This window comes from Hordeum vulgare, chromosome 1H (assembly GCF_904849725.1).
Source record: "Hordeum vulgare subsp. vulgare chromosome 1H, MorexV3_pseudomolecules_assembly, whole genome shotgun sequence".
Lineage (NCBI taxonomy): Eukaryota > Viridiplantae > Streptophyta > Magnoliopsida > Poales > Poaceae > Hordeum > Hordeum vulgare.
The window spans coordinates 359,670,830-359,684,803 of record NC_058518.1 but is presented as its reverse complement, the minus strand read 5'-3'; the positions used below and the strand labels follow the sequence as shown (position 1 = coordinate 359,684,803).

Genomic DNA, 13,974 nt, shown 5'->3' with positions numbered 1-13,974 from the left:
GATGCTTGCTAGAGGTCCAATCATAAGCGCATACGATCCAAGTACGGAAAGTGTGTTAGTGTATGCATCTCCCTCATTGTACATGATAAGTATCTATCATGTTATATTAAATTTTCTATGGACAATCTTTTTCTTGCATTACACAAAAAGCTTTCTACTAAACAACACCTAAATTTTATTTACTTGTTCTTTATTATCTTGCAAACCTATCTATTACACCTACTAAGTACTTATTGTTTTATTCTTTTTTAGGTAAAGCAAACGTTAAATGTGCATAGAGTTGTATCTATGGTCAATAGAACTTGAGGGAATATTTGCTCTACCTTTAGCTCTTCGTTGGGTTCGACACTCTTATTTATTGAAAAGGGCTGTAAATGATCCCCTATACTTGTGGGTAATCAGGACCTATTTCTGGCACCGTTGCCGGGGATCAATAGCGTAGGGTGAATATTCTCGTGTGTGCTTGCTTTCTTTATCACTAAGTAGTTTTTATTTTGTTCTCGTTTCCTATCTTCAGTTATGGGTAGGAAAAACAAAATACCAAAATAATCAGTTGTACCTACCGAACCAATGGTTGAAGAACCACCCAAAATCTATCATACTTCTGAAGCTTTTTTACTTGGATCATCTTTGATCCCTATGTGCTCGTGCTGAAACCCCAACTTGTTTAGTTGAGGGAAAATCATTATATGAGCATGCTTATTATGTGCAATATCGCTTATATCAAAAAGGGAAACATTTATGGCATCATATTAATACTTTGGATAGCTATCATTGGAATTTATGTGAAATTTATGATTTTACTTGTTGTTCTGAAGACACTAAGAAACACCTTCCCTCCCAATGTGAGTTTAGTGATAATGGAATCTTATCGTATTATGCTAAATGTGTTTATAATTATTACGATGTTGAACAAATTGAAGGATTTGTTGCTTTTAAGGGTGCTTATGAAATTTATTCTTTGATTGAAAAGTATGATGCTACTCTTTACAAATCTAAATTTTTTGCCATACTGAAATATTGCTATGAAAACTATGCTTCTAATGCTTATGTTAAACTATATATTGAGGACTCCTCTGCTGTCCAAGAAGAGACTAATATTTTGCAGGAGTCTATGGAAGAATAAATTGATGAAACTGCGACCTCATTGGATGAAAAAGACGATAAGGAGAGTCAAGAACAAAAGGAGGAAGAGAGGATTAGCTACCCGAGCCCACCTTCTAATGAGAGTAACTCTTCAACTCATACACTGTTTAATTTCCCTTCGTGCTTACCGGAGGATGAATGCTATGATAACTGTTATGATCTCGTTGATTCGTTTGAAATATCCCTTTTTGACGAACTTGATGCTTGCTATGCTTGTGGTCGTGATGTCAATATAAATTATGCATATCGGGATGAACTTGCCGTAGTTTCTTATGTTAATCATGAAATTGTTGCTATTGCACCCATACACGATAGTATACATGTATAAAGTCATATTCTAGAGTGTAGATTCATTCATTTTGTTCAATATATAGTTTATAGTAAAATATTTAAAAGATCTTATATTTAAGAATGGAGGGAATAGCTACTACTAGTGAAAGTAACCACTTGGTTTGATTAATGAAAGTTTCTTTTCCATAAAAAAGGAGAGAGTAGCTACTACCTCCGTCACAGTTTATAAGACATGCGCGTGTACTTAGGTCGTCAATTTGACTTATATAAAATATATTGTTTAACATAAAAATTATATCATTAAAAAATAGAACATCTAAAGTTTCTAATGATATATTTTTTTGTAATATATGTCTTTCATTAAGTTGGTTAAATTGACGACCTAGATACACGTGCCGGACTTATAAACTGAAACGGAGGGAGTACTAGCGAAGTACTCGAGCTGGCGAAGAAAGGTAGACACGGAGGAGACTAACGCTCTCTTTTCTACTGTATATATTGATCAGATTCAAGGTTCATATGATTAATGAGCTATCATGCAAAGAAATTTCGTTGGAACTTTCGGTTATTTCGATGGGTACTGAAATACTTTAAACCCCAAAATTTGGAGACAGATAAAAACGAATTCCAAACAAAATCAAATTTAATCAAAATTAGTTAGTATTAAGTGGATTTTGAAAATTCTGAAAGAATTTCTGAAATTACCAAAAAAAATGCATATTGGCCATGCTCCGCCGTTTGGGTCCATGTTACTTAGAGATGAAGGATTATTCTTATTTGGGAAAAGAATCCGAGCATGAAATTTCTTCAAGGGTGGAGAAAAGGAGGGGATCAAAGTCACATTAGATCCGAAGTGGTACGATTGTCACCACAGCTTTCTCTTTTTCGCTTCTCCACTACTAATGTACGCATGATTGGTGGCGTTGCCCCTTGGAATCGCGAGTGTTAAATGTGCGTGGAATATTTCCAGAATAAGCACAAATGCCGACGAGTTCAGTGCGTAATCCAGGCCTAAGTGCACGGGCTATCCGCACGTGTGAGGTGTGCAGGTGCTGTTGCACAATGCGCAATGTCTAATGCCCATTGGTTATCAAAGTGAGACATTTTTCCTGGACAAAAAACATTTTGAGTTTTTTTATGTTTGTGATGGCGTTTACACAATTCACACGGGGATGCAAATTTGTGACCTTCATGGTACCCTGACTTTTAATTCATTTTTAGTTCATTTGATTGAACAATGGTCACCCACTATACCGATGGACCGCTGGTAGTCATCGCCTTATTGCGTGCCTGAACAAGCCTCCTATTTCTCCTAATCATCATAAGTTGTTCCATCACCTCTGTCATGTCTGGTCGTTCCTTACTGTCTTCTTTCAGGCACTCGATCGCGACCTTGCCAATTTCTTCCAGGGCGAAGATATCTTCATCTTCACTTGCAATCTCCTTGTCAAACATTGCTCTGCCACTCTTTCCTCTCTCATAAAGCTTGCGGTACTCGGTGACGAGGATGCAGTTTTCATCAAATACATTTTCTTTCCTGGTAATGAGTTCCAAAAGAATAGCTCCAAAGCTGTAGACCTCACTCTTTTGTGTTACACGTCCAGTTATCATGAACTCTAGGTCCATGTAACCCATATTAAGCAGCATCAATTGGTTGCGTGTATCCTTTGATTCAGAGGCCTGGAGCATCCTCTTCTTTTCTATACAATAAAGCTTAGAAAGCCCAAAATTTGAAAATTTTGGTGCCAACTTGTCATCCAGAAATATGTTGTCTGGTCTGACATCACCATGTAGTATGGGTTGATTTGCGTAGGAGTGCATGTATCTTAACCCTTCTGCAGACCCAATTGCGATGTCGATACGCAAGTCTAAAGGAAGTTTTTGTTTGCTGCCGTGGAGAATGTCCTGAAGGCTCCGATGAGCAGCAAATTCAAATACCAACATTGGAACATCCACCTCCAGGCAGCAACCATAGAGCTTGCGGATGTTCTTGTGGATCAGTTCTTTATGCATGTCTATTATCACCTCAAACTCCCGCCTCATATCATCACTTAGTGTGATAAAGGTCTTAACCGCCACCAAGGTATTGTCAGGAAGAGTTCCTTTGTAGACTTTACCAAACCTTCCGGTACCAAGAAACTCTGAATTGTTTTTTGTGATCTTCTTTATTTCCGTCTTTGTGAAAATAGTTAGGCCCCTGACATTCTGAAGGTGTGGGCCACCATTCCTCACAAAATTCTTGTGTGCTTTCCTGCTAAAGATGTTCAAGTTTTTTAGCTTCTCCAAGAAGCTAGATTTAGAGCCGAAAATGCTTGTTCCTGGTCGGTTAACCTTTCGCTCCGTATTTTGTGCTTCCCGTAATGACCACTGATCTGCATTTTCTTGACCCTGCTGGCAGTGATCTTCCTTTTCTGGGCGTTCATTGATATCCTTTATAAGGCTCTCAGCTACAAGCTTCCCAATTATTTCCCCAGACTGTTCCTCGAGTAAACTTGGCTGCAGTTCGGCTAGTGAACTGCTCATGCCAGTTTGGCATGAATAGTCAGTTCTTGCTGTTTTATCAAGCCTATCAATTATGTGTTGTACAAATGGTCTCTTCTTTGGGTCCAAGTCCATGCACTCTATACCGATCTTAGTGCATACTCTTACTTGTTCCAACTGTGTGTGCCCCTCTGGTACCTGATCCAGTCGATCCATCCAACTTTTAACTACCTACAAAGTTGCAATCATGAGTTACTATCTATCTGTTTTACATACTTTAAACACAGGTCGGTCAACAAAAAAATAAAAATATGCTTAAAATAACATCACAAAAAGCAGAACATATGGTTGTTAATGTGGTGGATCTTTTTTTTTTAATATAAATGGATCTGAACGGATAGATCTTTGTTATTATACATAAATAAGAATGATATATAATCTTCGATAATGTATATAAACACATAAGAATGACAGAACATAAATCATCACAACTATACCTAATTAGATTGCATCTGTATATAAATAGGTCAAATACCTCAACACATGATAGCTAGCAGCAATTCTAGATAACTTCCAAAATAAACTATCATAACTTTACTCCTAATTTCTGTTACCTGTATTTTGATCCAAGAAATATATAAATCCCTCTTTCTTCCCAATGTCTTTTCCATAGCTTTAGTTATGTAATAGTATGACTTAAGAGCAATAAGTCTTTTCACATATAAACTGACGAAAGATGAACTTTGATTCCGCATATTGATTTATTGCCATGCACAACTAAACTCCACCTGTTGTGCTTAGTACAACACAATTGTTGAGTGTTGTTCTCCAGAACCTTAGTCTGATTGTTTTCTTCCTGTGTTTTCCTACCTTGCCTAGTTTCTCCTTGTTTGTCTCCAGCTTTGCAGCACAGGTTCCCTTTTAGCTGCTGTTTGGTAGCTTAGGTGCCATTGCCTACCTGAGTACCTGGTTTGTTCTGTTGGTGGAGGAGCGTTTTGGCTGTAAAGACTATTCGGTTTCTTTAATGAAATTGGGGGAGAAATCCCCTTTAATAAAAAAAAGCTTAAATTGTTCTTACGTTCTCCTCTTCAAAATATCCCTTTGCTCCTGTCAGTATCTCCATGATTATAACACCAAGACTATATATGTCTGACGCGAATGTGATTTGTCCTCTGTAGAATTCTGGAGCCAAGTACCCACTAAGGGAAGATTATATAAAGCTTGATCAATGAATGCCCAAATAAAACATGAAGTCAGCATAACAAAAAATAGATAAAAATAAGAGCTTCCAAGATGCTGGCTTACTGAGATCCACACAGATGTTGAGTAATAGCTCGGGTTTGCCCTTCATCAAAACACCGCGAGAGACCAAAATCAGCAATTTTTGGTACCATGCCAATGTCAAGCAGGACATTAGCAGGCTTAAGGTCCAAATGAAGAATGCGCTTCTCATGAAGGTAATGTAAGCCTTCACATATTCCCCTGATTATTCGATAGCGCTCTTTCCATTCAAGTCCGCAAGATGCATCTGTACACGAAAGAGACGGATTTTGTATTTTATGAATTAGTTTAGATTGACAGCGAAAATGTAATAGAGTAAATAAATATGGAAGAAATGGATTATGATGCTACCAGACATATGTTTATCAAGACTCCCTTTGGGTACAAACTCAAAGCAGAGTAACCAGTTCCGTACATCTGCCATGACAAGCTTCCCCTCGTATTCTGCCATTTTTCCTTGTGTGTCAGCACAATACCCCAGAAAACGTACTATGTTCTTGTGCTTGATCTTGATTAAGCATTTAACCTCTCCGTGGAATTTACTCTCAGTAATATCAACTGTGTTGGACAGCTTCTTTACCGCAACCATCCATTTTCCGATCATTCCCTGCGGTCATGACCCATATTGTCAATATCCTCGGCTTGAGTGTGCTTCGTGGTGTGATTGTAGCGTGCTTATATAGTTTAGTTTGCCGAATTCATTAAAAAGGAAAGGGTTTTCCTTTAACAGAAAAACTATCCATTTTCATTAATCCAGAAAATTGTTAACTAACAAGTTGCCGAGATCGTAGCTTAATATGAAGTACAAATGAAAGTCTTATCTCCCACCAAACCCCAATTTGACACTTCCTGGTAGAAAAAAAAAGTTTTATGAACATGTGTTCTGCTTCATGTAGATGTATATGTACATGGCTTTATGTACTGATGCCAAAAAAAGGAGTTTTACGTAGATGTTACAAGAGTTTGATATACAGATGTTACAAGAGTTTGATATAACATGTTACAAGAGTTTTATAAGCAGGCGTTCTGCCGAATTCATGAAGCAAATTATTACTCCTTCCGTTCCTAAATATAAGACCTTTTAGAGATTGCACTATAAATTACATACGGATGTACATAGACATATTTTAGAGTATAGATTCACTCATTTTGCTCCGTATGTAGTCTCCTAGTGAAATCCCTAAAAGGTCTTATATTTTGGAACGGAGGGAGTACATTGCTACACCATACTCTAAACTCAGATGATATCTGTTTTGTTCCAGAACAAAAGCTATGTACTCCCTCCGTTCCTAAATATAAGACCTTTTACGGATTACACTATGAACTACATACGGATGTATATAGACATATTTTAGAGTATAGGTTCACTTGTTTTGTTCCGTATGTAGTCCATAGTAGAATTTCTAAAAGGTCTTATATTTAGGAACAGAGGGAGTATGTAGTTAGCTAATTTTAGATTTTGCCATCATTAGTTTTGAGAGGCAATTTGAGAAACGAAGCCGGTTAAAGGTGTGGTACCTTGTAAACCACGGCGAATCCACCGCTGCCAATCTGTTGATCAGGGTGGAAATGATTTGTGATGTCCTCCAAAAGTGACAACGGCAGGTCCGTGGGCTCTGCGCTTTCATCGAGCAGCATCCTCTCCAGGACGCCGTGTCTGTTACTGCTGGCTTCGCAGTCCATTTGCAATCACTGCAAGCATACAATGAAATGAGTATAGCCCCCCTGAATCAATCGAGAGAAACTAATGTCCATTATTTGTGAGCCTAGCTCCTACTACCCCAATCAGGCAACTAGTCGTGCTAAGAACAAAACATCTGTATGAGCAAGGTCATCAGGAGGCTACTGCATATGCTACTCCCTCCGTCTGAAAATACTTGTCACAGGAATGAATGCATTTAAATCTATTTTAGTTTTAGATAAATCTATTTTTATAAATTTGTTCGACAAGTAATTCCAGACAGAGGGAGTATGTAGTACTGCTATTCATCATTCATCAACTTCTGAAAACATGCAATGTAAACGGCGGCGAACCCAGCCCTGCTCCCCGGTGGCACAGCCAGGCGCCAGCCACGCCGTCCGTTGATTCCTCGACCGAGCGTGTGCGTCCGACCTGGCTAGGCTATATCTAGCTAGTACTGCAGCCGCAGAGCCGCCAGATCCAGTTCTACTGCGCGCGCTCTCACCTCGCCCGAGTCAGAGGCTGCCGCACCCGCAAGCGAGCCAACAGCATCTACGGCCGCCACTCCACTGCCCACCGCCGGCCGCGCAGCCGCACGTATCCACTAGCAAGCGCGGCTCCCCGGAACACCATCGAAAGTCGATTTGAGGATAGCAAAGAAACTGAAGGATGAAATTATGATAGCGGTAGGGGCCGGGCATGGTTTAGTTGTGCCCCCCTTTCATCCCAAATAAAAATACGCAAGAGACGATTAAGCTACAACAACAAAAAATACTACTAGTACAAAAAAGAAGGATGCATGCGTACATACATACCTCCAGGGAGGACACGTTATCAATTGATCGGCCAAGTGATCCTCGGGTATGAAAACGAGATGCGAGGAAGAACGGCATGAGCGAGCTTCAGCCTTTCTTTAATTTCTTCCCATCGATGTCTCAGGCCAATCACATGTCTTGTTGGCGGCATGCGTTGCACAGATATGTGCAAAAGTCCAACTATCGGGGTCAAGACCTAATGACACTTGGACTTCATGCATTACTTTCTGTATTTTTTTTCTTTTGAGAAATATTACTTTAATTAAATGATGTGTGTGAAAAGATTAGGACACCCACGAAATCACTAATTAAAGAATACCCCTATTAGGCTACTCACGTCAAGTACAATAAAGTTAAGTCAGCGGACCATATAAGAAATAAAATAGTATATTTTTGCTTAGTTGGAGGAAAGAGAAGAGAAGAGAGAAGATAAGCGGGCTCTTGTTGAAAGATTAGGCAAGTTCATGATTAATTTTAATAAATAATTCATGACTAGAACACAAGATAACATGCAATACTCTATCAATCTAGAAGAGCAACCGAACATGCACATCATCACCGCGCACGAAGTAGAAGCTACAACGAAGAACATTAACACATTATGAGTAATGTATTGTTCGTTAGTTGCAGCAGGAATGACTTTGTTGACGATGTTGTTGGTGACGATCTTCTGTTGATGGCGATGAAGACGACGATGAATAGCACCACCTGACTTGGACAGTAGACGACCCGTGGTGAAGGATTTGAATAGTCACGCAAAGCGCTTCCCAAAAACCTAACTCATCCTCTCCCGATGCAGGATCACAAAGACGAACGGTTCTAAAGACCTGCCCTCTCGCACGCCGATGCACGTCGGCGTTCGAGATGAGGTAGACCACGACGACGGCGAAAGTTGTGAGACGAGGCAAAACCCTAGATGTTTTCCGGTGTGTCTTTGGCCGACCACGGTAAGCAGTATATATAGGAGGACCAAGGTCGGTTCCGTGTCGCGATCACGTCTCAAGCCGATTTGGTTTCCAAGTCGTATACTTACCGGACAAAAAATTCTCAACTTGTATGTCAAGACATAAAAAATAAAAAGACAAAAGGAAGTCGTGCCCCGCAAGGCAACGGACCGGAATTCGGCGGACCATTCACACGCATGTCGCACGTACGCACCGCCCGGCCCGACCAGGCAAGGCGAGTGAGCGAGCGCGTGTGGTCTTCTCCTTTCTCTTCTCAACACACACTTAGAATGGTGGGGAGAACTCACTATATAAACAGGTCCAACAATTCCTTAACTAGCGGTATGGGACTAAACTTTAGCACCACCACACCACCACTTGCCGTTTTATTCATGGGCTCATTTGAGATTTCAGAAATTTGTAAATGGGCCAAGCCCATTAATTCTAACAACCCCCCACCAGATCTCAAATACCCATTTAGAGATTTTTCTTTTCTCTCCACTTGTTTACTATACGAGTGGTTTAGCAGAGACTGTTAAGTTGAACTTCTGCCTAGTACTTTAAGCTACATCCATCAACAACTTGACAACGGACTATGCCTTGAATTGCTAGTTTTGTGTGAACAGGTTTCACTCAAAGTCTTAACCAGTACCTGGCTGCCAGTAGGCTACCCCGCGGTTTGGAGCATATGCGCCATACTGCCTAGTCTGTTCGTGAGCTTACTAGGGATTACCCAAATCTCCTAGATTGCGACATTTTACAATCGAAGCTCATATAGGTGTGTTCTTTCAATATTGTTGTGTAGGACAACATCTTTGTTATAATAGTCAATAGAATCACATTAAGGCATGTTGCCCACCAGCCTTACAACACTTAAGCCTTACAGCTCTGAGAGTTTTGCATATTCACTTAGAGACGGTCACTTATTACTCTCCTCTGTTAACCAATAACTTGTTCTTTCCATGTCCTAATTCACAGGATCCCCGATCACAAAGGTTGGGTTACTATTATGGTGTAACGCCTATGGGTCTCATACCCATCTCCCTCGATGCAATATCTATCACATTTCGTGATAGTCCCTTTGTAAAAGGATGTGACAGGGTTTTGTGTGTTTGAATATACGTAACAGTTATTACTCCGGAGTTTCTCAACTTCCTGACAGATTTCAAACGTCTCTTCACGTGTCTTGATGACTTTGCGTTGTCCTTAGAATTATTCACTTTAACGATAACCGTTTGGTTGTCACAATTCATAAGAATAGCCGGTACATGTTTTTCAACTACAGGCAATTCCATCAAGAGTTCACGAAGCCATTTTGCCTCAATAGTGGTTGTGTCTAAAGAAGTTAGTTATGCTTCCATAGTTGACCTTGTCAATATGGTTTGCTTGCAAGATCTCCATGACACTGCACCACCTCCATGAGTAAATACATACCCACTTGTAGCGTAGAGTACATCAACATCGGAGATCCAATTTGAATCACTATATCCTTCTAGCACAGCGGGATGCCCTGAATAGTGAATTCCATAACTCATAGTACCTCTCAGATAGTGCAAGACCCTTTCTAGTGCATGCCAATGATCATTACCCGGGTTGGACATGAACCTACTCAGTTTTCTCACAACAAAAGAGATGTTTGGTCGTGTAGCGCTAGCTAGGTACATGAGTGAATCGACAATTTGTGAGTATCTTAATTGATCTCTCGTTTCTTTCTTGTTCTTTCTAAGTGTCACGCTGGGATCATAAGGTGTTGGAGAAGGCTTGCTATCCATAAAGCCGAAACGACTCAAGACCTTCTCAACATAGTGAGATTGTGTTAGAGTAATCCTACTCTCATCCTTAATAAATTTGATGTTTAGGATCACATCAGCTTCTCCGAGATCTTTCATGTCAAAACTCTTTGATAGGAAATACTTGACCTCATTGATTGCAACAATGTTTGTACCAAAGATCAATATGTCATCCACATATAAACATAATATGACACTATTGCCACCACCATGGCGATAGTAGACACACCTGTCAGCCTCGTTAATGACAAATCCCTCAGAAGTCAGAGTTCTTTCAAACTACTCATGCCATTGATTAGGTGCTTGTTTCAGACCATACGAAGATTTTAACAAATTTCACACATTTCTCTCTTCTCCTTTTACCACGAACCCATTAGGCTGATCCATATAAATTTCCTCTTCCAACTCCCCATTTAGGAAAGTAGTCTTTACATCCATTTGATGAATGATCAGACCATAAGAGTCAGCCAAGGAAAGTAGCACCCGAGTGGTGGTTATTCTAGCAACATGTGAATAGTTGTCAAAGTAATCTTCGCCTTCTTTCTGAGTGTAGCCCTTGGCCACAAGTTGCGCCTTATACTTATCAATAGTACCATCAGGCCTTAACTTCTTTTTGAACACCCATTTACAACCCAGAAGTTTACAACCATAAGGTCGTTCAGTTAACTCCCAAGTTCCATTAGAAAGAGTTGAGTCCATCTCATTATGAACAGCTCCTTTCCAATCATGTACATCCGGAGATGCATATGCCTCTTCAATAGACTTGGGAGTATCATCCACAAGGTATACAATGAAATCATCACCAAAGGATATTGCAACCCTTCGTCTCTTGCTCCTTAGAGGAGCTTCATAATTATCCTTCTCACCGACTTCCTCGAATGTTTGTTCAATATAATCATCAAATGTACTAGATTCAGAATTTATCTCAGAACAAAATTGTAACATCCCAATTTTTTAAATTCGGATGTTAATAGATCATTCATATGCATCTCATATTCTTCTATGCATTATTTTGTTCTTCTGAAAATTCTATTCATTATGCAACTTCATGCAAGTTATTTGAGTGGAGATAATATGACTTCTCCAGTGTGAAATAAAAAGTACATGATGTTTAAAATGTTATTTGAAGTTGTCCGTTTTGGTTTTGCAAATTTTTATAATGTCCGAAATTATCTTTAGTTAAGTTTTCAAATGCTTTTTGCGTGGCCTAATGCATTAAAACTAATTTTTTTTCAAAATATGCATTAGGTGAAACTAGGTTCCTTTATTATTTATTAGGGGATTTATTTCATACTTATATATATGTTTCTATTTTAGCATTTTAATATATATATATATATACATATACATATGTATATATATATATATATTGCTATATATATATTTATATATGCATATATTTTTGTATACGTATATTATTATTTATTTTCTCTGTTTATTTTTCTTTAAAAAAATTATATATATTATTTTAATACTTTTTGTGGTTTTATTAAAAAAAACCTATTTGGGCCTAGCCAGCTGGGCAGGCCAGCCAGCCAGGGCATGCACCACATCGAGCCAAGTCCCACACCCAGGCGCACTAGGAGCCACCTGCCATCACGTTGACCAGGGCCTGGAGCCCCACAGCTCGCATCGAGCCAGTCAGGCTCCTGCCCAACGATCCAGGGACAGCCCCTGCGCCAGGACCGAGTGGTCAGGCCAGCACCTCGTGCATCCCACGAGCGCTAGACCGAGTCTCCATCATATCCTTCCAGGACCAGACCGAGCTCCAGCAGGAAACAAACACATATTACCAGGAAACCTAGCCTCTTTTTAGATTCGTTTTCCCCACAACCCAAATTCCTTGCTGCTTCAATTTCGACCATCACCGGAGCACCCTGCAGCAGCACGTCGTCACACCGGAGTTCACCCGTGTTCGTCGGAGTTCGCGGAGCCGCCGTCACCGGAGTTCTTTCGACCGTCATCGGAGCATCATCGGAGGAGCCACACCGAGACGGTTCTGTTTTTCCCCGCTGTTCGTGGTGAGAACGCACGCACGAGCCGATTCATCAAACCCCGATGAACAGCTTCAGGACGAAATTTAGTCTATTTTTAATCTGTTTTTAACTCTGTCAGATTCTCGGTATAATTTTGAAACGCGTTTATCTTTTACTCGTAACTCCGATTCAGGAAATTCTTTTTCCTCTGATCTCGTATTGATGAGTAGACCATGTTAGAACCAGTAGTTTTCAGTTTTACGAAAATTAAATTTTTTGTTAAATCAGATTTATTTTAGACGTACCGGAGGCCATATTTTGCAAACCGTTCATCCGGTTTAGTTGATTCTTTTTGCGTTGTCATCGTATCAGCATGTAGATGATTTTATAACTGCTGCCATGCTATTTATGCTTTGGTTTTAAACAAGTTGTTTTATTGCCGATCGTTTTATTTGGTGTTATGTGATTGTGGTGATTGATTGGTGTGATTGTTTGCAACGTGTAGATTGTGCGGAGTGCGACGCAAACTATTGTCAGGAGTGTGACTTTCTGAACCAGAATCAAGGCAAGTTACATGTTGATCATCCTTTACCTATTACTTTCTATGCATGTAGTATTATATCACCCTATGAAAATTATGCATGTATAGGAATATTATTGTTGCTATGCTATTGAGCTATATCCCTCGTCATTGAAGATCGTGGTATTTGTAGTTTTGCTATGCTATGTAGACGGGGATTGGTTTCTGTATTCATTGAGTTTATGTGAGGATTACTACAAAATAAATTGAGTAGTAATTCAGGATATAATACACCTCTGGGCGGATATGGTATTGCTGGGTGGTTTCAAGAACATCATGGTTTCTACCCTCTGAATGTAAGTGGATGCCGCCCAGGTTCAAAAAGATCAAACAGACTTAGTGACTAGTAGCTTCCTTGTGCGACCACTGGCTATTATGGGCTCTGGCTTAGTTGATCAGTCGGGGAAACCTTACCCGGATGTGCCAGCTGATGTAGCTATGATAGGTGGGATGGGCCTCCTGTGGGACTAGGTGACTGCTTCTGAAAGACTTCGTCTCAATCTTCGGGTTGGGTCCAGTGGGTACAGCGTACTAACCTCTGCAGAGTGTATAAACTAATCATGATTAGCCGTGTCCCCGGTTATGGACAATTTTGAGCAGCTAGGCCATTACAGTTGTTGGATGATCTTGACAGATGACACGCTTAATAAAATTTGATGGGAAACTTAATAATGGTGATAGGTTGGAGTTGGAGATGCCAATTCAACCATATGTGAGTTATTGTAGCAAACAAACTAAAACTTGACTATTAGGTAGCTATGAGGATAAAATCAGCTTTCTGCAAAATAACCATCAGCCTTTCTCTTGTTATACTATGCATGTACATGTAGGTCTGTTATATTACTTTTCTTGTGTAACTTGCCAATACATTCAAAGTATTGACCTATATGGCTGCAACGTATCATGTTGCAGGATATTCAGACGAGGAGTAAGGTACCGTTAGGGTCGCGAGTCTTCACTCAACATTGCCAGTGGGCTATGATGGGACT

General features: G+C 39.9%; 1 protein-coding gene across 3 annotated transcripts; it reads right to left on the bottom strand.

The window, feature by feature from the left end:
• Positions 1-2,540: 2,540 nt before the first annotated feature.
• Positions 2,541-7,851, bottom strand: LOC123436919 (wall-associated receptor kinase-like 1). Of its 3 annotated transcripts, none has more exons than XM_045115670.1 (6): positions 7,696-7,851; positions 6,718-6,891; positions 5,551-5,806; positions 5,224-5,446; positions 4,997-5,117; positions 2,541-4,149 (listed from the first exon to the last, which is right to left on the bottom strand). In XM_045115670.1, exons 2-6 carry the CDS (start codon positions 6,880-6,882, stop codon positions 2,686-2,688), a joined length of 2,229 nt encoding a protein of 742 aa, XP_044971605.1. In that variant the 5' UTR covers positions 6,883-6,891; positions 7,696-7,851; the 3' UTR covers positions 2,541-2,685. The 3 variants fall into 3 exon arrangements, with proteins under 3 accessions (XP_044971605.1, XP_044971606.1, XP_044971607.1); XM_045115671.1 differs by lacking the exon at positions 7,696-7,851 and adding an exon at positions 7,386-7,586; XM_045115672.1 differs by lacking the exons at positions 6,718-6,891; positions 7,696-7,851 and having other exon boundaries at positions 5,551-5,643; positions 5,726-5,809.
• Between the last annotated feature and the right edge of the window lie 6,123 nt (positions 7,852-13,974).

Bases quoted from the DNA above. Each gene is read 5' to 3' on its own strand.
- LOC123436919 (XM_045115670.1), bottom strand. From the start codon at position 6,882: ATGGACTGCGAAGCCAGCAGTAACAGACACGGCGTCCTGGAGAGGATG. The intron at 5,807-6,717 runs GTACCACACCTT...TCATGACCGCAG, and splicing joins GATTCGCCGTGGTTTACAAG to GGAATGATCGGAAAATGGAT. The intron at 5,447-5,550 runs GTAGCATCATAA...TTTCGTGTACAG, and splicing joins TCTTGATAAACATATGTCTG to ATGCATCTTGCGGACTTGAA.